This window comes from Ranitomeya variabilis, chromosome 4, assembly GCF_051348905.1.
Source record: "Ranitomeya variabilis isolate aRanVar5 chromosome 4, aRanVar5.hap1, whole genome shotgun sequence".
Lineage (NCBI taxonomy): Eukaryota > Metazoa > Chordata > Amphibia > Anura > Dendrobatidae > Ranitomeya > Ranitomeya variabilis.
In genome coordinates this window covers 281,533,460-281,559,230 of record NC_135235.1, presented here as the reverse complement: position 1 = coordinate 281,559,230, position 25,771 = coordinate 281,533,460, and the positions used below count along the sequence as shown (strand labels likewise).

The 25,771-nt window shown below is 43.1% G+C and overlaps 1 protein-coding gene across 6 annotated transcripts in view; it reads left to right on the top strand.

Moving 5' to 3' along the window:
- SAMD11 (sterile alpha motif domain containing 11) overlaps positions 1 to 25,771 on the top strand; it is a 164,613-nt gene that overhangs the window by 69,390 nt on the left and 69,452 nt on the right. For all 6 annotated transcript variants that reach the window (XM_077250034.1, XM_077250033.1, XM_077250038.1 and 3 more), the window contains exon 4: positions 8,991 to 9,041. In XM_077250034.1, coding sequence (XP_077106149.1) covers positions 8,991 to 9,041 — 51 coding nt within the window. The remainder of the gene's footprint in view (positions 1 to 8,990; positions 9,042 to 25,771) is intronic.

Sequence of the window (25,771 nt, the reverse complement as noted above, 5' to 3'; positions counted from 1 at the left end):
TGGAGTCTTAAAGGGGAACCATCATCGAAAAATGACCTATTGTTTAAAGAAGCACTCCTCCCATCAAAGTATTTATCATCTTCATATATTGCAGTCATCATATTATATAGCACTGTGTACTTACAATTGCTCATTTTGCCTTTCTACCCAGTTAATCATTCTCTTTTCTCTGCTCTATGTAGAAACAGGGAGTGTTGTATCGCTGCATTTATCATTCCCCTCTTTAACTTCTGACCCAGCTGCTCTGCTCCTCTCCTTGATATAGACTTTTTGGCTTTTTTTATATTCATACTTCCTGCCCTTTTAGGAACTATTTTCAGCATGCTGATTATCATCAGAGGCAGAATGACAATGGCAGATAACTCTTCTACACATAGCTGGAAAACAAAGAATCCACCAATCAGAATAGGCAATGTCACAGCTTACCCTCCTTTCACAATTACCTTTGCACACGCTAATTAGACACTTCAATAAAAAAAGATAGGATCTATGTCCGACCATTGTGTCTAATGTACATGTGTTGTTTCCTGAAACAACAAGAAGTTAGAGTCTAAAAAAAAAAACCCAGTGGCCAGTGTGAAGATTGTAAGATTTCTATGTTTTATATAGATTGTGATATATAATTAAAAAAAAAATAAGCATATTGCTAAAAAAACAAACAAAAAACTGCAGTCTAAATCCGTAGTTTAGCCACTGTAAATGATCTTGTTTCCAACCTAGTGAAAATTGACCATGTGAGATGATCAACAATTTAATTTTGAAGTTCCTGTGACACAGTTTGTTTTCCCTCTTTTCTTTGTGCTTGGTAACCATGTAAGTGGATTGCCGCGCAAAAAGCAAACCTATATTGGCCATGGCCTAGGGCTATTTTTGGTAAAAGTGGTTGTGGTATTGGAGCCCAAAGTGTTGTGACGTCGTTTCTGCACTGGTGATGATGCCCATATCACTATTGGTTAGAGGTGAGTAAAAAGATTCCAAAGACCCTTGTCCAGTGGCAATGTTGGTGGTCTGTTGCCGCCAGGTCAGAGCCTTGTGAACTAACTCCTACCTGCCAATATGCATGGTGCCTCTTCTGATTAGTAGGCCTGGAGTGGCGTCATGTGTCACTTCGCAACATTGATGTGGGGCTAGTCCTACTAATCAAAAGAGGCGCTGGGGATGCCCCAGACATGAGGAGGTTAACATAGATCTAGTCCAGCGGCCAGAGACTGCCGATGTGGCTGCTGGATCGGGGTTCTGCGTCTCTTTTAAATCATCCCTATTATTGGTTTTTGAGCACCGTATTTTTCAAACTATGAGACGCACCCCAGTTATTGACAGTACAAAATAGAAACATCAACTAAGTAGAACTTCCCTGGTGGGGAAACGAAGGGGGGTCAATATCACAAATGTTATTGCCCCAGGGTAGAATAGGGATGTAATAGATCTCCTGCTGGTCTTTCTCTACAGCATGTGTATTATTATACATACAAATCTTTACAGCTTACATTATGTAAACTCTCTGCAGCGCACACGTATACACAACACTGCTTCCCGTACAGTACATGTACACCCAGCTTTGCTACATACACCCATCTCTGCTACACACACTGGTCTGATACACAACTCTACTTGATCAGCACACACAGCTCAGCTACATTAACATACATAGCTCTACTACATATGCACAGCTCTGCTACATACACCCACCTCTGCTACATGCGCACCCACAGCTCAGCTATATTTAGGCTAGGTTCACATTGCGTTAGGGCAATCGGTTTAGCGGTAGCGGATTGCGCTAACGCAATGTATTTTTAGGGGTCGCGCTAACGTCCCCGCTCTCGCAGATCCCCGATCTGCGAGAGCGGGGAACGGACCTCGGGCGCGCCGCGGACGCTGCAAGCAGCGTCCGAGGCGCACCACAAAAGAACGGCACATCGCTAGCGCGAGCCGAAAAAGGCACGCGCTAGCGATGCGCTTCAGGCTGAAACAACATTGCTGTCAATGGGTGCGCTAACGGACCCGTTGCACGGCGTTAATTGCGACATTTTCACCGTGCAACGCTGTCCGTTAGCGACCACCCACTAACGCAATGTGAACCTAGCCTAACACACAGCTCTGTACATACACCTACCTCTGCTACACACACACCTCTGATACACACACAGCTCTACTACATGTGCACACACAACTCTGCTACATCAGCACTCACAGATCAGCTACAGTAACACACACAGCTCAGCTACACTCAGCTTTGCTACTACACAGAGCTTTGCTACCTAAGCACTGCTCTGCTTCACACACAGTTTTGCAACATGCGCACACACAACACTTCTAGATCAATACACAGCTCAGCTGCATTAACACACATCTCAGCTACACACACAGCTTTGCTACATACACAGAGCTCGGCTGTACACATAGCTCTGCTACATGCACACATACACAACTCTGCTAGATCAGCACACACACAGCTCAGCTACAACAAACTCAGCTCAGTTATACCATCAAAACTCACAGCTTAACTGCAATACACACACACTGTATGTAGCGTTTTGAAGTTTGTTCCAGGCATGTGACTGATCATCTAGCCAGGATCTCCAGCATTTGTGCAGCTTTAGTGATGTGCTGGTCTTAGTATCTTTCCCTCCTGCCCTGCACCGATCAGATAAATCAGTGTGGGGCTTCAGGAGACAAAACTGCACTGCTTCATAGTTCTCTCAGTGATTGGGAAGGACGCTATATTATCGTTCTCCTCGATCATAGGAAGCTGCCTTCGGACTATAAGACGCACACGCTTTTTTGCAAGACATTTTCTAGCTAAATAGTGCATCTTATAGTCCAAAAAAAATCCGAAAAGTTTAGAATTGTGAAGTAGCCTAGACTGAGGCATTATATTGACTTTAGTAACATCTTAGCTCTATAGTAGTAACTCCTTCTGTGTGGCCATTCCCTGCTCCTTTCTATCTTTTATTTTTCTGATCTTTCTGGCACCGTTCGGTGTTTGTTTCATAGGAAGCGACATACCCCCACAGAGCACCCCATGACCCCTCTGTGGAGTGAAGCCTGTCACCTCACTAAAATAGAAATGACTGAACGTCTACATTATTGACATTCTGCGGCGCAGGACAACACGAATGCCAGGTACGGATGAGGTGAAAAGGTTATTACACATCAAGGCTTTGACACAAATCCCTTTTAACGCCTTGTGGATCGAAACGGCAAGATCTTAACCCCTATTTTAGAAAGCTGTATTGTCGTCTCTACCCCCCACCCCACAAGTATCAGCTGCTATTTATTTTTAACACTTTAAAACCAGGATCCCATTGCTAAAAGTATACCGCCACCCTAGTAAATACTACTAGATGCAACGGCTATACGGTGGTAGACGTGCAACGCACGATGAAGTTTCACAATGTGTCACGTTGACGTTTTAGTTTTTTTTGGGAGCAGAAATAGTTGCTGGACAGCTGCCATCGCTCCGGAAGCTCTGCCAGATCTGGAGGGGGTTTTTTGGGTAGGAAATGGTTACTATCTGCCGAGTGAGAGCAGATGCCCTCTTTCCTGAGTTTGAAAAGAAGAAGGAAGCAAGACTCCTATGCAACCGCTTGTGGAGGAAGCAGGTGAGAGGCGCCAGCTATGGGAGCGGGCTAGCAAAATCATGTTCTAAAGGCGGCTGGTTTCATCTATATCCGCGATGTGAAGCCGAACGCTTTTTGGACAAGATATTTGGGATACTTGACTGGTTATTAATATATATATATTTGGCCATCCTCTACTGTAACATTAGTTATTATGCTGTGCATATATAGCCCCATCATATTCCACAGCGCTTTACAGACATTATCGTTGCTGTGCCCATTGGGGCTCACAATCTAGAATCCCTATCAGTATGTCTTTGGAAGAAACCCACGCAGACACGGGGGAAACACACAAACTCCTTGTACTTGTTTTCCTTAGTGGGATTTTTATTTGGTATGTTAGAAAGATGGGGTAAAAACTTTGTAAACAATCTTGCGCAGTTGGTAAGCCGGGCTTTTGAGTCCCAGCATCTCCAGTTTTTCTAACTGTAAGGCTATGTGCACACGTTGCGGATTTTGCTGCGGATCCGCACCGGATTGGCCTCTGCGGATTCGCAGCTGTTTTCCATGCAGTTTACAGTACCATGTAAACCTATGGAAAACCAAATCCGCTGTGACATTTTGCATCTGTTTTTGTATTTTTCTCCAAAACTAATGGCTTTACCATGGCCATTTCCAGCGGTCACCTGACGTTAATATTTCAGAGCTCGCAAAGCCTAAAGCTCAAAAACAGATGCACGCCAAGTTAAACAGGGGCCGACTGCAAAACTGTGGACATCCCATTCCTAGGAGCTAAACAGAATCATAATTATCAGGACAGACTTTGAGATGCAGTGTTTATTGAGTGGGGAAAGGAAATCACAATCTCCATCACCAGATGCCATAGATCAGTTCATGATGATCGAGAATCTGCTGATGACCAGGTTACTGCAGACTCGTCTATATTAGCGGAGCCTGGGGAGACCTGCTGGAAGGTGAGTAATTGCAGAAAGGGTCATTTTTTAGGTAAATTAGAATATGATAGTTTACATGATAGGAAATGACTATTACTGTGCATTTACCAAGGTAGCTCTTTAAGGGGAACTCTAATTTAAAGTAAAGCGCCATCTTTTAGTAACATTATACAGTCGGCAAATGTAAACGTTAATCATTTGTAATGTATCTTAATTGGTTTCTAGTTATTATTTTTTATTTTTTGTGATTTTCTGTTCTCTAGAAACCATCAACATGCAGGTTATTGTTATGTCTCAGTTCAGTATTTCAGGGCTTTATTGGCTTTTCCTAAATATTTATGGACTTTCAAGTTTTATTTAGAGTTGATTACATTTATCTGTACACCCGTCACAGCTTTATGTACACACAGTACTGGATGGAGGCACACAGGAATATATTAAGATCAGTCAACAGCAGTTATCCTACTTGGTGATGGTTTCCTGGTAGCAAAGAGAATATTTCGGCTTTAAAGTTGACTTTTTTAATGGTGATTTTCGTACCCTGACTAATGAAATAATGGCTGTGCATGGTCAATAGGCCAATATGGCACCCGCCGTGATGTAACACGGAAGTTGGAGAAGCCCCTAAAGCCGATCCCATATAAAAAAACAGCAGTCTGGGCCTCAGCTCGGAATAAAAGCTCATATTCATGTGTGAATTCAGTAGTTTTCCACCGGAATAATTGGGTAGATACTTGGTTAACGTGTAGGACTACCATTTTTAGTAAGTTGCACGGTGTTAATATGACGGCAGGATGAAAACCGCGGACGTAAGAAAAAGCCCATTATCTCAATCAGGACGCTGTTTACAAGGTTGTATCTCATTGTGCAGAAAAGCAAACACTCGCCTGTCTCCTACCGAACGGGACAAGTACAGAATGTACCAGCGAACATCTCTATATATAGAGCGCAGACCCGCCGCTCCGCACAGCGTCCCAATGTGAGGAAATTGATAGATGGAAAGTGACGGTGCCTGCTGCAATGCAATTTTATTCTCATCACATCCACCTCCGTATTCCCAGGAGGGGTATTCTTCCTTATGCCCACCTGGAGTCGAATCCCCATAAATCACACACACACATATATATATAAGATATACTCTCTCGGAGCGTAGAACAGTCGCTAGTTGACTATTCGGTTGTCCGGCTTACAGAAGCGGCTTCTCATATATACTCTATTCGGCTATGTTCACACGTGGTAGATTTCTTTTTTTTCTGCAGAAAGTTTTCCAGGTGATAATTAGTTTGAGGCGGCTCACAGATTAGAAATAATAAGCTATGTTTTTTTGCCTGGTTTTTTTTTGGTTTGAAGATTCATCTCCTCCCTGCACGTGAAATCCCCATTTTCCTAATCCTGCTTGCCTTCCGCTCCCTGCTTATTCCGTCTGACCGTCTCTCATTAAGGTATGACAGAGGTCCGGATTTTCCTTCTCTGCTCTGCTTCACGCTTGGCTGCTTTCTGAAAGAAAGGTCTGTAAGCCGGGCATGGTGACACACAAAACAGGAGGGCATTAAAGTGAGCCGCAGCGCCTTTAATGTTGCTTTGTAGTTTTGCCGCTGGCACACGCCTCACTTCTGTGTTGAAATATTGAGACAGGTGCCACTTACCTGATGAAAAGTATTCTTTTTTTTTTAACCATGTGTTGTGAGGGAGTGTGTAGCTTCATCTGACACCAGAAAAATACCTCCATCTTCATTCTGTATTTTATAAATATATATATTTTATATTTACTTTCATTAGGTATTCTGTTGTACGTGCCCTGTTGTTTCTCTGTTTTCCTCAGTTTTATGTTGTCTGCCAAAGATGTTTTCTAATTTTAGAAAGCGCCAGTTTCCCATCTGCAGATTTCCAACTGTGCTTTATTCACCCTCCCCAGGTCAAGGGTTGAGTCTCAGCCGCTGCTCCCTGTCCTCTTATTGTCACTGGCATCACATCAACAGCGCTGCAGCCAATAGGGGAGCTCAGATTCTCTCCCGTCAACTCAGGCAGAGCTCAGTGATTGGCTGCAGCTCTCTCGATGTTTCGTCAGCGCTACCGACAATAACAGACACTAGGAGCAGCGGCTGAGACTCCGTCCGGACCTGAAGAGGGTAAATAATGTGAGGATTATTTGTTTTTTTTTGAAACTCAAAATGCAGTTGCTGGGGAAGGGTTTTCTGAAACTAGAAAATCCCTTTAAAGGGGGAATCCGATGTGGAAGTGAGCAGGGCAGGTGATGTCACATCTGTAGATATCTACCGGCTCGCAAGAATGAGGTTTTCTGCATGTAGCCCATTGACGAATATCTGTAGAAGTGATGTCAGCAGCCCTGCTTAGCCCCCGAGGTGGAAGGGAGTGAGCTGGTTTACTCCCCCGCAAAAAATAAGGAATCTTCTGAAACACTTTACTTTTAAGTGGGGTTGTCTAAGATGATTTAAATATATATATTTTTGCTTTCACAAAACAACGCCGCTGTATTATCTCTCAAAACAATCCACAGCTTCCTTCTCTCTATCCTTTTCCCCCCTCAGAAATCGCACATTTTACATCTGGCCTGTAGGTAGGGTAAGGGGGTAAGGCCCAAACAGTTACACACTTATCAACTTGGTGATAACTTTTGATTTAGAGAGAACCCCTTCAAGCTATTTTTCCATTGAGGGACTGTCAACTGCTAGACAACCCCTTATTAATGGATTCATAGAGGTGGAAAAAATAAATAGATGGCAGGCTTGGACTGGCCCACAGGAGAGCAGGAGAATCCTCCGGTGGGCCGCTGTGCAGGAGTGGTCACCACCCTCTTATATGAGCAGTACTTGAATCACTATGTACAGATAAAGGCGGCATCTTATTCATCTAACAATCTACCCAGCTCATTGTTACATACATTTTTGATTGAGGATAATGTCACATTTGCATGTAGCTGAGAAGGGGGGTCCTGGAGTTGGTTACTGGTGGGCCCTTGGCTGCCCAGTCCGACACTGCCTCCCCATAGAGGAATGTCTCCAGCTCATTTACTGAAGTGTCCGTGTCATTTTCATCCCGCTATACAGTAGTCTGCCTCTCTGTGCTGTACAGACCATTTCAGGCCTTTTGTTGATGACGTCAATAACCCACAGAAATAAAGTAGCTCGCAATAAATATGTAATAATAAGTTGGAAAAAGTGAAGGAATGAGAAGAATTGCACAACATATGCTAGTCCTGGAGACTTGTAATGAGACTTTACATTTATTTTACCCTTTTGAAGCTTAAAGTTTAGAACTTATTTCAGGATACGTTGGTTCCATGGGTTTTGGATTTATTCAGTCGTTCTGTATGCGATCTTTTTCTATATTTCTGATCCTCCTTTCTAGACACTTTTAACAGATTCCCAAGGTGTTCGTACCCAAGCAGCAAGTTCACCGCTTAAACTCTAGCGTAAGGATCAGGACTGAGATCTTCAGATCAATATACAATCCTTTGGAGGAAGTCGTTCTGAGATCTGTGAATAAATGAGCAAAAAAAAGCCCCAAAACCTTATGTTTTAGCTTTTTCATGGTAGCACAGGTATTGGCTGTTTTATGAGGCTCTTGTGCACTGGGCTGGCACACGGGATCGATGGAATGGGGAGATCTAGAAAAATAGCAAATTCAGCTCTAGTAGAGGTTTAACTCTTCTAAAGGTCTTGTCTCTTTTGTTGTCCTGGCAAAAATGTATATGAAACAAAGACAATAACACTTTTTTTTTTTTCTTTTTATCAAACCACGTCCTGCTAGTATCTGCTGTACTAATGGACAATTTATGTGAGGGCAGTGCGGAGTTGAGTTGACTAATGTTTCACTCCATTGAGTTCAATCTATAAGTTAACATGTATATGTAACTGGAAAAAATAAATTAATAAAAAATCTATCATCACTGGTGAAGGCAGATACAATATTGGATTCATGTCTGTACTGATGACATAATTAACAAATGCTTGCACTGATGACATAACTAGTGACATCATTGATGAGTGCCTGCACTGATGACATCATTGATGAATGCCTGCACTGATGACATCATTGATGAGTGCCTGCACTGATGTCATCATTGATGAGTGCCTGCACTGATGACATCACTAATGACATCATTGAAGAAGTCCTGCATTCATGATATCATTGATGAATGGCAATCCTTGTGATATCATTGAATGCCATCACATTAGTGATTCTCCAGCTTCAAAATACACTTTCAAATAGGGCGCCGATGTGCAGCACCCCGCTGTGACCACTAGGAAGTGGGCCGAGCTCCACAACTGAGCACTGAGAACAGCTGATCGGCGGGGAAGCCATGTGTCACCCCCACTGATCAGATATTGATGACCTTTTTTTTAAGGATAAAAGTCCAGGACAATCCTCTTTAAGTTTGTTTTTATTTTTGACTTGACTGTTTGTAATTTGTCTCCTTGTCTATATATTAATTATTATATTCATTTATCAACAGGATACGAGCGCATTGGGATTTAAACATCTCCTTCCAAGACTCCTCTTGCAGGTACCACATTTACTTTCCTGTTTTACATTAGGTCGGATGTTGTTGGTCCCAGAAGTGCACTATTGTATAGATATCATTCATGTTGCATGTATCAATACTGGTTGTATAGGATGTACTGTATTTTAAAAGTATATAGATTTTTTTTACCACTTGACAGTATTGGGGGCTGGTTTTGATGTGACATCTGCACATACACTTCCATTTAAACCTTAAAGGCTATGGACACCTTTGACATGGAAAATATGATTTTTACATATGTCAGTGGTTACCTTTAGTTAATAACATTGCACCAAGCTTAATTTCTTCACTAATTTACAGACTTCCTGATATGTAGTTTACAACCTGATCCAACGTTCACATTTTTCTTGTGCGAGTGTCTCTCCCTGTAATACAGGCTGGATGTGAGGTCTGTTTGTATTCAGGGTGCTGCTGTCTTCATTAGCTCGACAAAACCTGAGATAGAAACAAAATGAGCATATACCCTGCTGTAATTAAATAGTAATGGTGCACATAAATAACATAAGGTACTTTAGTAAAAACTGTTTTTTATTTTAAAAAAAGCGTAAAAGCCATCCCACCACCGACAAAAGTGTACCCAATCAGGTTTTGTCTATTTAATGGCCAGCGTGAACATTCTCTCTCCTACAAGATGCATGTATACCAATTTATATTCCAGTTTATTTCTTTCGGTTTTGTCTTCAGTAACTCGTATAACAGCACAGCTTCTATCCTGCACTGATTTCTGAAATCAGGTGCTTTCCTCCTATCTTATCTGTTTTATCTCCCCTCCCTGAGACAGTAGATACTTTCCCTCTTTTCTACAGAGTCATCATCTGTGTACATCAGCTTAGATCTATTGCTCAGAGAAGGATGAGGGGAAAGCAGAAAGAGCAGTCAGAACCTTTAATGGATTTTTTTTTTAGCAGCGGCAAAATAGACATTTTTTTAATGAATACTATTTAGAAAGTTGTTTAACTTTGTATTTTGGAAGCAAATCAACTATTTAAAAAAAAAAAAAAAATCGATGCAAAGGTGTTTATAGACTCTAAAGAGTCTCTCACTTCCAGATGAACAAAAATAAAGTTCTGTCCGTCATTTCGTGTCGAAGTTTTCCAAATGCTGTTTAGTAATTTTTTTTATTCTTCTTAATATCCAGGGTCATCAGCCAACTTTATAAATGACATATTTGCTAAAAACCTCCTTCCTGGGTGTCAGTCTTTACTGTGGTTCTTGCATTCTGCTCATGGTTGCAGAAGCTTATGGTGAACTGTACTCTATAGGTGAAGAATGGAGAAAAGCCATATATATAAAAAAAAATGCCAAGATTGAGTTAGGAAGCATTTCTTGTTGTTACAGGCCCAGCCGTCTTTGCTGTGCTATGCAGAACTGATGGATTCACAGGGTTACTTATCGCCGCTGCTCCAGAAGTCTGCATTATACGAGAGGCGCCTGACGCCGAGGCCAATTTCACACCATTCTAATCTGTCCACCTCTTGTGTGAATCAGCGGGGGCACAGCGGCCTTTTTATGTTTAAGAGGGCGTCTCGTGAATTACTTTCCGAGAACTCAGTATCTCGGCTACATTGGCTTCTAATATTTCAGTCAGGTCCTTCAAGAAGCTCATTAATCAAAAATTAGCTTTTTTTTTTTTTCAATGAAAGAGAACAGTCTCCCAAAAGAGGGGTATTATATTCAACCATGAGAAAAATAAAAGCCAAATCTACCCCCGAGTAAATGAGACAGTAAGATATCGGGGTTACCTGCAGTTGCACCTGAGTAAAGGTACCTTCACACGAAACGACTTTGTAACGATATCGCTAGCGATCCGTGACTTTGCAGCGTCCTGGCTAGCGATATCGTTTAGTTTGACACGCAGCAGCGATCAGGATCCTGCTGTGATGTCGCTGGTCGCTGAATAAAGTCCAGAACTTTATTTGGTCGTCCGATCGCCGTGTATCGTTGTGTTTGAAAGCATAAGCAACGATACCAGCGATGTTTTACACTGGTAACCAGAGTAAATATCGGGTTACTAAGCGCAGGGCCGCGCTTAGTAACCCGATGTTTACCCTGGTTACCAGCGTAAAAGTAAAAAAAACAAACAGCACATGCTCACCTGCGCGTCCCCCAGCGTCTGCTTCCTGACACTTACTGAGCGCCGGCCCTAAAGTGAAAGTGAAAGCACAGCGGTGACGTCACCGCTGTGCTGTTAGGGCCGGAGCTCAGTCAGTGTCAGGAAGCAGACGCTGGGGGACGCGCAGGTGAGCATGTACTGTTTGTTTTTTTTACTTTTACGCTGGTAACCAGGGTAAACATCGGGTTACTAAGCGCGGCCCTGCGCTTAGCAACCCGATGTTTACCCTGGTTACCCGGGGACCTCGGCATCGTTGGTCGCTGGAGAGCGGTCTGTGTGACAGCTCCCCAGCGATCAAACAGCGACGCTGCAGCGATCGGCATCGTTGTCGCTATCGCTGCAGCGTCGCTTCGTGTGAAGGTACCTTTAGGTGTTCGGCTGTCTTCACACTTTGCGGTTTTGCTGAGTTTTTTTTTTTTTTATTGCAAATTGTAAGCTGTGTTTTACTCTACCAGAAAAAAACAGAGATTTCAGAAATCTCATGCACACACATTGTTTGTTTTTTTTCCACACTGAATTGGAAAACTGCAGCTTTTTTGAAAGAAGCAACTTGTCACTTCTTTCAGCGTTTCTTCAGCTTTTTTTCACCCATAGAAAGCAATGGGTAAGTGCAAAAATGCAGGTATCGGATTTTGCTGCATTTCAGATGCAAAATCCTAAAGAAGTGGCGTCATGTTTTTTTTGGGGGGTGGCACTAAACTTTATCAACATATCAAGAGATAGCAAAAACGTAGCAAAAACTCAGCAAAACCTTTTTTTTTAACCTAGGGCTCAATTCTGCTGTAAAAAAAACCCAAAAATTACAAAGCACATACTCATCCACTGATTTCACACCGCGTCTTGGGGCCTACTGATCTCTTTCCCTTCTCCTCGTGGTCGGCACATGACCAGTGCTGATGATGGGACCCTAGCATTGTAACGGAGGAACGTCAGAGGACATTGTGTTTTTTTTGTGTGTTTTTTTTATTAGGGTGGACAACCTCTTTAAGTTCTCCCTCTTGCTCCTGGTATCATTAAGTAGTATTGACTTAAAGGGGGTGTCTCATCATGTTAAATTGGGTTAAAAAGGCATTTTTGAACTTCTTTTTAAAACGTTTTCCTCAAGAATAGAGGGATTTTTAATATTTTTACAGCTTGTTGTCTAGGTTACTGGCCACCTCTGCAGCGTATAGGTAAGAAGCGCAGTGCTTAGGAGCTCTTTCCAATGCAGCTTGTAAGCGCTGCTCTGCAGCTGGCTATATCGTTGGATCTGGCCACATTCAGTGCCATTACTCTCTGCAGAGTCAACACTACCTCTGCTTGCAGCATCGGCGAGATCACACTGTGGGCGAGCGGTAAAACGATGCCCTTGATCCAAATGGTCAATCATTTAGGAGTGCAGCCGCAATCAAGAAGCAGGGGAGAGCGGTGTGCTCCTGAGGCTAGAAGATGTGACAACCCCTTTAATTCCGTCTAACTTTTGAAGAACAGCAGAAGACTATACAGTCTTATAAAAGATTGGCAGTGGCTCGGTGGTTAGCACTGGTTAGTGGCTCAGTGGTTAGCACTGGTTAGTGGCTCAGTGGTTAGCACTGTTGCTTTGAAGCACTGGGGTCCTCGGTTCAAATTCCAGCAAGGAGGATATGTGCAAGGAGTTAGGAGTTATGTTCTCCCTGTGGTTGCATTGGTAAATACTGATCGGGAATATAGATTGTGAGCAGCGATGAGAATGTATGTAAAGCCGCTATATAAGCAAAGCATAATAATAATTCTTTGGTAAGACTCCTTTTTAATGCAATTTTGGTTGGTCGTCTCCAAACTATTTTGCTGTATATTGCGTCTCTAAAGCGTTAAACCGATTCTTATTCCTTTAGGTGCTTTACAGTAAATCCTGACCCTAATCCTCCCCTTTTATCCTCACGGGGGTCATCCTGCCCTAACAAGCTGTGCGCTGACGAAAGGGGCTTACACAGCTTTCCCTTACTGTATGGGACTAGTGTCAGCTATGCGTGTCCCTCCCACAGCTGTCATATCCATAAAAGTGATCCCTTCAGCCTGTGCTGACTCAGATTGCTGTGTCTTACCAGGTCTTTTACGGGGGTGTCACCTTCCCCTGTCGCCCAGCGCAGAGGTTATGGGCAGAAGGAAAGCAGTAGAGCGCTGGTAACACTGTGCTTGTGCCCTCTGCCTGCCAGTAGTGGATGGCTGCACCGCTCCCCCACCGGTGGGTTCATGAACTGCTTCCCCAGTACTAGGACCTGACCTGCGGTCCTACTGGATGAGCCCTGATGTATGTTTGATACACATTGTCTATGGACACTAATACTTAGTCTGGGTCACTGCAGTTTTCCAAAGTTTTGTTAACTTTTTGTTAATTTGTTTCAAATGTGCAAATCCACCCAAAAGTGTCCAAGGAAGCAGAAAATCATATCATGCGCCCATTTTTCAGAACTGTAGAGCACCCAAATCTCTTCAGCTCCGCTCGGAGATTTCCATCACTGTAAATCTCTTACACGACAGATTAAACAAAGAGCCATTCAGATCCGAGGAGATTTTGCTCAGAAAGAAGTGTCAAAGATTTCCCGGAACAAGAGGTTTGGGTGGTCTTCTACAAGAGAGGGGCATCTGCTTCATCCCGGAAATCGGTAATGATTCTTCCTACTGACTCGTATCTGTTGGCGATGTTTGGTGACGCCCCTGTACATTATTTTATGACTGCCATTTTTTTTTTCACATCATGCAGAAATAATGATTGTTATTGGGCGCCTCATTCCAAAATTTGGTGTGGATTTACTGCACCAATATTTGTAGTTCTGCACTAATTTTTATTAATGCTTATTGACTAAAGCATCTTCTATTTAGGCTTTTTTTTATGACATTTTCAAATGTTTTAATTCCTTTTTACAAGCAACTTATCTCCACATCACAACCCCGGATAAAGAAAATGCAGCCGTCCTTTAATTTTTCAGCAGATCCTAATATCCTATAAATATAACCGGGCGCGTGTAAAATGCTCCCGGAGATAACGATCACGCAACACATGCTGGCGGGGATCATCAGCTTCTTGTGGACGCTCTTGGGGATAATCAGACTCTCTGACTTCCTCCCGGAGCTGTCGGAGCTCCCGCCCCTTGGTAGCATTTATCGGATTTTATTTTCGGAGATGGGAGGCGGCAGGGTCAGGGTGATTGGTTTCCTTATTGATCTGCGCGGCTCAGTATAATCCTGCAGCTGCTGGGAGCTCGTTAAAGGATGGAGAGAGGCTGAGAGGGCTTTTACTCTTTATTTATATGTCTCCTCTGCTCATATTTTATGTAGGGGGAAGCGTCTTTTTAAACTTGGTACTTTTATAGAAGCCGCAGTAACTCTTTCCCTACCTGATTACTTATACGATCAGTTACTGGGGTCAGATAAGTGCAGAAGAAACGCTGGAGTCACCACAACCCAAAATGACCCATATTGATCAAGCTTGATCTATATATTAATCTATTTATTTATCCATAATGCCCCAACGTATCTTATTGTTGATATTTATGTGCACCATGTTATCACCCTTTGGATGAGCTCAGAAAACAAATGTAAAATCGTCTGTTTTTCATCCTTATCTCAACCCTACGTCTGTTTTCTTTTACATCCATATGCATCCCTTTTCTACAGCAACAATTTAGAAAATGCCAAATACAATTTGCAATGTTAAAGGGGTCGTCCGCGGCTTTTATATTGATGACCATCTACATGATAGGTCATCAATATCGGTTTGGTGGGGATGTGACACCCGGCACCTCCACCGATCAGCTGTTCCTAGTCCTGGCCGGATGTTATCAGCTGCAGTAAACTGGTGGCCGCAGTGTGGTACAGATCCAGCCCCATTCATTACAATAGGGGTGACTGTGCAGTACCCGGCCTGTTGATGATGCTTTGCTATGCAGCTCCACAACTGATCACATGTAGCCGGCATCAGGGACAGCGGTCAATGTGACAGCCAGGTGTCGCACCCCTACTGATCTGATATTGACCACCTATCCAAATGATAAAATAAAGATAGTGGATCCACCAAAATTAGATGTCATACAGATGATGGCAATACAATATGACATCTGTTTTTTTATACACCCATAGAGTTTAATGGGCAAGTCTGATCCCCCCCCCCAAAAAAAAAAAACAGATCAGACTAGTGCACGCTGCAATGTTTGTTTTTTTTTGTTTTATCCTTTGGTCCATCTGTAGAAACTCATATGAACTACCCCATTGTCTTGCATTGCTCTGTATGCTGTTCGCATGCCATCCATTTTGCATATGGACGACACATGGAGTGTGCAGGCTCTTCCCGGTGAGACAGTGGTAGTTCTGGCTGCTCACACATCTCGGATAGTGCGGTTTCCATCACCTTGGCAAAATTGATATCTCCTTACTTTTGCTCCCCTTTTCAAAGCATGCAGAAACACAGTAAAGCTATGTGCACACGTTGCGGATTTGACGCTGCGGATCTGCAGCAGTTTTCCATGCGTTGTACAGTACCTGTAAACGTATGGAAAACAAAATCTGCAGTGCACATTCTGCAGAAAAAAATGCGCAGAAACGCAGCGTTGTTTTTTCCGCAGCATGTCAATTCTTTGTGCGGATTCCGCAGCGGTTTACACTTGCTCCTCAATAGGAATTCGCAGGTGGAATCCGCACAAAAACCGCGGCAAATCCGCGGGTAATCCGCAGTGCGGTTTACCTGCGGATTTTGCAAAAACAGTGCGGAAAAATCCACACACCATTCCGCAACGTGTGCACATAGCCTTAGAAAGACAAGCTGCAGCTGCATCCCCCTCCTCCCTGTCTACTATATCACTGCCATTATAGATCCATTCACAGCAGATGTTTCTGCTGCAGATTTTGCCGCAAATCTGTACTGAACTTGAAACAAACTCCACATGTAAATCGTGAAGATTTTGACCTGGATTTACGGTAGATTTCACCCCTGCTACTTTGAAAACCAGGCGAACTGTGCTGTGGATAATCACAACAAATATTTGCATGCACAGTGGCTCAGTGGTTAGCACTGTTAATGGTGGCTCACCAGTTAGCACTGTATGGTGGCTCAGTGGTTAGCATTGCAGCGCTGGAGTCCTGGGTTCAAATCCCACCAAGGACAACATCTGCAAGGAGTTTGTATGTTCTCCCCGTATTTGCGTGGGTTTCCTCCGGGTTCTCCGGTTTCCTTCCGTACTTCAAAGACCTAGTGATAGGGAATGTAGATTGTGAGCCCCAATGGGGACAGTGATGATGTCTGTACAGCGCTGCGGAATACGATGGTGCTATATAAGTGAGTAGATTTTAAGTGAGTGGATTTTAAAATCCGCAACGTGTGGATGAGATTTGTGCTGTGATGCATTGCAGATTTTACCTGTGCAGATCTGCAGTAGTTCTGTGTGAACTTGCCTCTAGAGAGACTGCCGGCAGAGGGATGCTTGCTGGACAGAGGTAAATGCTTCTTGCCCATTTAATATCATATAGTCATATGTATTGTTAATATAAAAAATAAAATGGACATTTTCTTTGATGCCTTTACCAATGGATGCCTTGATCAGGAGCTGGCCCTGCTTTGTCCTTATAGCGGGGATGTACAGTAGTCCCTTTATTTGACACCTTAGGGCTTTTTTTTTTTCTTATAAGGAGATGATAATGTCACAGGATGTCGTTATGTCAGATGCTGTTATGTTCTGCATTTTAGCTCTTCTGATGGAGGAGGAATGCACGAGCGTTAGAGGAACACTGACACATCTTTATCATACTGGAGTGGATCATACAAGGATTCTCTCAACGTTCCTTTAATTAATTCATCTGAGGATAGCAATTACCCTTTAAGAAGCCAATGCCGCTTCCAGCTGAATCTCGGTGACTGCTGTGATCTAGCAATGAAATATTGAGAGGAAATAACATTTTTTTGGCTGTACGGTTACTGGCGATGACGTCTGTAGCTTTGGCCCGGTGTTGCTTCTGTATCCCATAAAGTGGCCATAATGGTTTTTGCCACAGTAAACACGATGTCAGGACTCGGAAGAAACACCTTATTAATAACGTGTTTAAACGTAAAGACCTAAAATAACTTTTTTTTATTTTGCTCCACTGCAATGGTTGAATGGTTTTGGGACAGACGATTGCTCTAATAACATGGAGAACAGGATCAGATGTCTTAAAAATAATACATCAAATAAACAAATAAATAGAAAGTTTATATTGTTTCCTATGATTTGTCTGTAACGGGCATGTGTTGAAAAATCGCATCTCGCTCTGTAACGAAACGCTGTAACAAAATGTTCAGATGGGAAATTAGAAGCAGAAAACGGATGGATCTAAATTGTCTTTTCCAGTGGGATTTTGAACAGTGGCTCTCTTCTGTTTGTACCTATACACTGTGTCCATCCTAATAAAGAACTGTAAAAACTAAGCCATCAAGTCCTCTGCCAGCCCTGCCCCACAAAAAACAACAAAAAAGTGCATATATTTGCTAAATTAGGAAGAGCCGCCATGATCGTGCTCCTTCTCTGACGTGAAATGCGTCGATGTCGGCACGCTTGGTTGTGGGTGACATGTTCCAGATGGCCACACGTACATGGAGATTTCATTTTCTTAGCTGAGTATAGTGATCTGTGTTGTGTTATTGAAGACGTGTCGGCTCTCTACTTGTATTACCTATAAAATGTCATTACCTCATAGTTCCTCCTGTGCAAAGGTGGAAATGAATATAGAACTGGGTGCTACTGCTCCCCTCTTCAGTTGTCTGTACAACCTAATGGGTCAGTGGCAGGACATGTCCGATTGACAGAGCTATGATAATACCCCATTGTGAATGGATTCAGACATTTCCAGGAGGAGTAACTGAAGAACAGATTAATGAAAACTTTTGAGAACAGGTATTTGAGCAGAATAATTTACTAAAACCGATATGTCAGAAGAGCCGACAGGTCCATTTTTTAATCCATTTTATTTCATCTGCATATATTATCAACTAGATATCTCATAACAGGTACGTCTGGTGTACTTACTATGAAAATCCATGTCAGAATGAATATATAATGCTTTAACAAGTTTTACAATCAATCTCTGACCACCTAGCCTGATAAACAGCTCATCAGTGTCCCTCCTCCCTGCTGCTGGCTAGATCTCACACTGCTCAGTACAAGCTGCAGCTGTCAATCAGGCTGAGTGGGTGGAAACTGAATGCAATTGGACACATGAGCTCACTCCTTAGCTGGACTCATAAAATGCTCATTTTGATATCAGAAATATATAGTCACTCCGATAAGGATTTTTACAGTAATTACATCAGCCTTATCAGGACTATGAAATAATGTATGTAGTTTGTATTATGAAATCTGGTGACCAATCCACTCTAATGTGGATATCTATCCTGCTAGTGGGGATTGTAGGGCTGCGGGGGGGGGGGTAATTTGAAAGTTCTCAATTGGAAAACGATTGACATATGGTGTGTGTCAGATGCTACAGACAGTCGCTCTGCAACTGGATGCAGAAGGTCTCTGCATTTGGCATTGCAGATGCCTTCTTAATCCTTCGGACTTTTGGACCCAGTGGCAACCTCCCTCCGGCTCTAATTGACACACCTGGACCTGGGTGTTTATAGACTCCCATTCTGCTTCAGGTAGCTGCTTGTGATATTCACATTTTCCCTTGTGAAGACTTGGAGCTATAGCAGTCAGCTATCCTCTCTGGTTCTGTTGGAGGATGGTTTTGTGTTACCTCTCTGAGTGTGCTCAAGATAAGTTTCTTCCGCCTTGTTTGTCTCCCTTTCTCTTCAGTGTACAGTGGGGAATGACCAGAGCTCATCCCACCCTTCCCTATTCAGGGCCTAGCTCTAGGGATATTCAGGGTTTAGGTTCCTTCTCGGCGATTGGTGTGGAGCCAATATAGGGACGGTAGGGGAGGCAGGGTGCTATAAGAGCTGCCTAGGGGTCTCCACTCTCCCTTTCCCTAGCGTTTGGGCTTCCTTCTCCTCGTGTTGCATTTAGTCTTTCAACACTGTGCGTAACAGATAATTATAGTATATTGAAAAGTTATACAACTTTATATAACTCTTCAGTGATTACTCAAAAGTTACCTAAATTTGGAAAAAAGCTTTAAGGCACAGAAACGATGCCCAGTATCATGCTCTATAAGCTCTGTTCCCCTCTTGTATCTTGGGCAGGGCAGTACACGAGCAGTACATTACTATTGCTGGTGCACCGCTGTTACATATGCCTCCCGTTCAGGTTCAGAATTGCCTCTTTTCTCCTGCAGCCATGCACAGTTTGGCCATGGTCACTGGTTGTCCCCCACCCCAGAGATGCTGTTAATCACCCTCAGGATTGCAGCGCTGGCATCTTTCCCCAGGCTCCAGCTCCTCTAATAGGATTGGCAGGGTCAGTGTTTCTTGAACAGCTTAAGGCATTTGGTTAATTGATTCCAAATCACCTTGATTACAAATATGCTAATTGCTTTTTGTGCCCCCCTGCTGTGACCTCCTTCCCACCTCTGTCGCTTCCCCTAACCCCCTCCCTCTCCGGGTCAGTGAGAGGGTACCCTCCTGTCCGGTTTCCTTTTAAAAGTTTATTCCTTCCACGTCTTGCTCTCAGAAATATCCATGAATAATTCAGAGCAGAATATGCTGAGGGTGACAGAAAGTAATGCCAATTGACCATTTCACTGCTGGGAGACTCTACTGGTTTCACTGGCCGCCTTCTATCCGAGAGTGAAGCGCTTAGAAAATGTCAAGGACGGATGATGAGAGTGGGACCGATGGAGGAGTGTAGTATTCCTGTACTGCTCGGAATATTCTGACCCTGTATGGGTTCAGCCTGACCTTGCGTCCTGGGGTGACGGTTTTGCATCTAGAAGCACCATTTTCGTTAAGAGTTTGGTCTGCTATAACAGAAATGGTGTTTTCGAAATTAGAACATATCTGTCCGGGAATAACTTTGGGCCATCTCTAAACATTGCAATGAGGCCCCTTTTAGTTACATAGGACCTGTGTTGGACTCGAGTGCCAAGGGCCCACCAGTAACACTGACTTTGGGGGGCCCACCTGCGTTCAAATATTACATTACCTCCGTTCACAAATGTACCTACAGTTAGGTCCATATATATTTGGACAGAGACAACATTTTTCTAATTTTAGTTATAGACATTACCACAATGAATTTTAAACAAAACAATTCAGATGCAGTTGACGTTTAGACTTTCAGCTTTCATTTGAGGGTATCCACATTAAAATTGGATGAAGGGTTTAGGAGTTTCAGCTCCTTAACATGTGCCACCCTGTTTTTAAAGGGACCAAAAGTAATTGGACAATTGACTCCAAGGCTATTTCATGGATAGGTGTGGGCAATCACTTCGTTATGTCATTCTCAATTAAGCAGATAAAAGGCCTGGAGTTGATTTGAGGTGTGGTGCTTGCATTTGGAAGGTTTTGCTGTGAAGTAAACATGCGGTCAAAGGAGCTCTCCATGTAGGTGAAACAAGCCATCCTTAAGCTGCGAAAACAGAAAAAACCCATCCGAGAAATTGCTACAATATTAGGAGTGGCAAAATCTACAGTTTGGTACATCCTGAGAAAGAAAGCACTGGTGAACTCATCAATGCAAAAAGACCTGGGCGCCCACGGAAGACAACAGTGGTGGATGATCGCAGAATAATCTCCATGGTGAAGAGAAACCCCTTCATAACAGCCAACCAAGTGACCAACACTCTCCAGGAGGTCGGCGTATCAATATCCAAATCTACCATAAAGAGAAGACTGCATGAAAGTAAATACAGAGGGTTCACTGCACGGTGCAAGCCACTCATAAGCATCAAGAATAAAAAGGCTAGACTGAACTTTGCTAAAAACATCTAAAAAAGCCAGCACAGTTCTGGAAGAACATTCTTTGGACAGATGAAACCAAGATCAACCTCTACCAGAATGATGGAAAGAGAAAAGTATGGCGAAGGCGTGGTACAGCCCATGAACCAAAGCATACCACATCATCTGTAAAACACGGCGGAGGCAGTGTGATGGCTTGGGCATGCATGGCTGCCAGTGGCACTGGGTCACTAGTGTTTATTGATGATGTGACACAGGACAGAAGCAGCTGAATAAATTCTGAGGTATTCAGAGCCATACTGTGTGCTCAGATCCAGCCAAATGCAGCCAAACTGATTGGTCGTCGTTTCATACTACAGATGGACAATGACCCAAAACATAAAGCCAAAGCAACCCAGGAGTTTATTAAAGCAAAGAAGTGGAATATTCTTGAATGGCCAAGTCAGTCACCTGATCTCAGCCCAATTGAGCATGCATTTCACTTGTTAAAGACTAAACTTCAGACAGAAAGGCCCACAAACAAACAGCAACTGAAAACCACCGCAGTGAAGGCCTGGCAGAGCATCAAAAAGGATGAAGCACAGCGTCTGGTGATGTCCATGAGTTCAAGACTTCAGGAAGTCATTGCCAACAAAGGGTTTTCAACCAAGTACTAAAAATGAACATTTTATTTAAAATTATTGAATCTGTCCAATTACTTTTGGTCCCTTTAAAAACAGGGTGGCACATGTTAAGGAGCTGAAACTCCTAAACCCTTCATCCAATTTTAATGTGGATACCCTCAAATGAAAGCTGAAAGTCTGAACTTCAACTGCATCTGAATTGTTTTGTTTAAAATTCATTGTGGTAATGTCTATAACCAAAATTAGAAAAATGTTGTCTCTGTCCAAATACATATGGACCTAACTGTATATCTCTATAGAATAGTAAACTGGGTTGCGTGGTTAATGAATGATGAGATGCTGCTTTTTCCTGCACAGAGTGAATCAAGTGAATTATGCCAAATACTGCCCATACAGTGGGGTTATCTGCACTGCGGCCCACCGGGGGCTTCCCCTGTTGTCCTATGGGCCAGTCTGAGCCTGCATAGGATTGATCTGACCCAGCGCATTAATAAGTTTTGTGTTTCAGGGTAAAGAGGGACCTTAATTTAGACAACCACTCCAACCGTTATACACACTGTCACTTGCCGCTTTCTTATTCTTTAGCCGCTTCTCCAAGATGCTTTCTTTAAGTTGTAGAAAAGGAGAACAGTTCAACATTTCACCCCCATAATCAGTTTACATGCAGAACGTTTGGATCTCGGTGCACACTGATCTGAACAAGACCCCTATTGATGCCGGGGTAAGGGCTGGCACCCCATAGTTTTTCTTGAAAACTATGCGGCCCTGTCCAGGTCAACATGACCCAACACTAGTCTTGTCTGAAGAAACCACCCCGGCTATATCTGGTAGGCGCTGGTCAACATTTACTTTGTGGAAGCCAGTGATATGTAAGCCTCCCATACACTAGATAGTTGTCGGCCGATCTTTCCATCCGCAGCCATCTTCTCTTTTAGCCAAATGTTCTTCATGAGAGCCGCTGCTGGCCATCTCTTGGTGCAGTCCGAAATCAGTCATGCTGGATCTCTATCACCCCGACAATCATCTGTCTGTGGACCCCCATTCACATAGGTGTCAATCGAACCCATTCATTTTGTAGGTGTCCCCGACTTGTGTCTGATGTGTATGGGGGTCTTCAGAGTGCCTTTGTGATCTGCCATGGGATAGAGACGCATGCTAGCCAAAAAAAGTTATACTTTAGTATACCTTTTACCTGCATTAACCAAAAATGTGATTGCAATGTAAAAAGTGTGTCATCAAAAAACACACTGCATTGATTCACATAAAAATCACGTGTGCTTTATGAAAAATGCGTTTCCCCCGCATAGAATAAGTGCATCTAGCCCAGTTATTATCATGATAAATGCTGAAAAAGTTCCACCAGCGCTATCCAGGTGAGACCTGTCCACTCCTCCAAGAACCGCTCTAACCTTCATACAACCCCGCGTGATTCCCAGCTGCATCTGCGCTAATGCTCTTCCGAGCATTATTAAAGCCTCGTTCCCGCCACCTTGTCGTCCCCTCCAGCCGCTAGTGATTTCTCTAAGCATATTTCCATTGTTTTTATTAGCCTAAGGTGTAAGAACTTGAGATTTGTAGAAATGTGGAATTAGGTGTCAGTAAAACCTCTCTGCTCCTTTCCTTATAACTTTTAACTTTAAAGGGAATCTGTTACCAGGGTTTTACTATGTGATCTCAGAGCAGCATTGTGAAGAGGCAGTGACCCTGATTCCAGCGATGTGTCACTTACTGGGCTGCCTGCTGCAGTTTTGATAAAATCACTGTTTTATCTGCTACAGATCTACAAATTCCTTCAATATCCACACCCACTACCTATTTGCACTGTGCATAGGCAGAAATCTGCCAATCTGTGATGTGGGCGCTCAAAACAGCGCTCTGTATAGTGGTGATCCAAGACCATGGAGCTCAACAGTGTACTTGTGCCAAGATTATGTAAAACTCGTGTTCCCTGTAACAAATATTTCACTGGGTACTTTCTGAGGCTACTTTCACACTAGCGTTAACTGCAATACGTCGCAAATGCGTCGTTTTGCCGAAAATACGCATCCAGCAAAAGTTCTTGCTGGATACATTTTTTCGTCATAGACTAACATTAGCGACGCATTTGCGACGCATTGCCAAACGTTGTGTCCGTTTTGCGACGCTTGGGCGTGTGGTAGCGGACCGTCGGGAGAAAAAAACGTTACATGTAACGTTTTTTGCTCCCGACGGTCCGCTTTTTCCGACCGCGCATGCGCGGCCGGAACTCCGCCCCCACCTCCCCGCACTTCCCCGCACCTCACAATGGGGCAGCGGATGCGTGGGAAAAATGCATCCGCTGCCCCCGTTGTGCGGCGGAGACCACGCTAGCGTCGGGAACGTCGGCCCGACGCACGGCGACGGGTTGTTCCTGACGCTAGTGTGAAAGTAGCCTTATAAGAAGGGATAAGTTTTAGAGTCTTCACAACCATTTTTTTTTTAATTGTTTCAGCGCATCAAATGAAAATGAAGCAACTTTGCAAAACATCTTGATTTTTGCAAACCTATATGTCCCCAAACAATTTATAGTGTGGTCCTACTATTCTATTCCTTTAGTCTTACTATCCCCCCTATTTATTACTAGCATACATTGGATTGCTTGGCAAAAAGTAGAGACCGGTGCATGGAAATCAGACTACGCTGGGCTTGTTTGTAGTCTGTTACCAAGGAAACACATGACTTTACATAGGAGTTTTGGGCGCACAGCATTTGTAAATAGAAACATTTGTAAAACTTGCTAATTTCTTCATTTTAGATACATTTTAAAAATTAAAATACTTTAGGCCAGGGACCTTTTTTCACTTAGAAAAGAATTTAAATCGCAGTCGACAGGTGCTTTTAAGAGGGTCACTAGTTGTTTTTTTTTCCAGGTTTTGATTACTAAGTCTGAATGACACGCTTATTTATATATCCATGCAATTAAATTGTAGGAGGGCAGGTTTATGTGAACCCCTCAAACACAGGACTATAATAGTGTATTTACAGTCTCGGAGAGAATTGGCACCTCCACCATTTAGGATTGGGAGGCTAATTAGTTTGACCTTGTGTTGCCAAGACTCCTTTTTATTATTTTTTTTCTTTAATAACTCCGAGGGTCTCCTGTGCATTGGAGGTTAAAATTAAATAGCCCTCTGAAGACCTTTCAATCCTAAGTGGCAAATATAAGGTGGACTATGCGGAAAGGAAGAGGAGATCCGGAGATTTTATCGTTAAGTGAAGAGCATTAAAGATGGGATTTACAGCTGTGCCTCCTCTTATTTATTTATTACATCCCCCCCCCCTCGCTCGCTGAATTCTAATGAGCTAATTAGCAGATTCCCGTGGGACGTGATTTTGTGAGCGGGAAAAGGGAGGGAGCAGGGGGATAAGAAGGAAAGGAAGAGGGGAGCGGTAGAGGGGGGCAGCGGAGAGGTGACGGGAGCTCATTAGGAGGTATCAGCCTCTTCTAGGCGCCTACGGCAGGGTCTAGGAAGGGGTTCATCAGGCGGGTAGCGGGATTATGTAGCTGACAAGGCTGTGGAAGGCGCAGGTAGCCTGGAAAGCCATGCTCAACAATCCCTTCTTAACCCACCTGCTGCCAAGACAAGAAACGCTCAACTGTGCTTATCTCCAGCACCAGGGAACTTATTATTTTTTTGTTATTTTTCCAAACTTTTTATTTTTCAAAAAAATGTTGCATAGATAATGAACAAATATCGGAACAGCTCATTGTCTGTTTATATGGCGGACAAAGTATTCCACAGGCCCAGATATGGTACAATTATTGTCCATTTTGGACAATATTTGCTAAATTATCATTTCTATGGCATGAGTGGCTTCATAAACCTGCCAGACTAATCTGGGGGCAGCAGTGATTGTCCAAGTTGAAGTTTTCTTTTTTTAGTCCGCCTCAAAATAAGATGGAATGTCCCTTTTTTTTCTATAACTTGATGTTAATTTATGGCTATTTTTGGGGGTTGATCCTTGTATTATTATCTCACATCTGTGGCAAGAATTAAATTATTTGCCGTGTGTATAAGATAAATAAAGGCTGGATGTCCGTTTCTTTTACATAATGGAATCTGTTAGCAAGTTTCTGCTATGTAGTCATAACAGCCATATGATGTAGGGACAGAGAGCCTGATTGCAGTTGTGA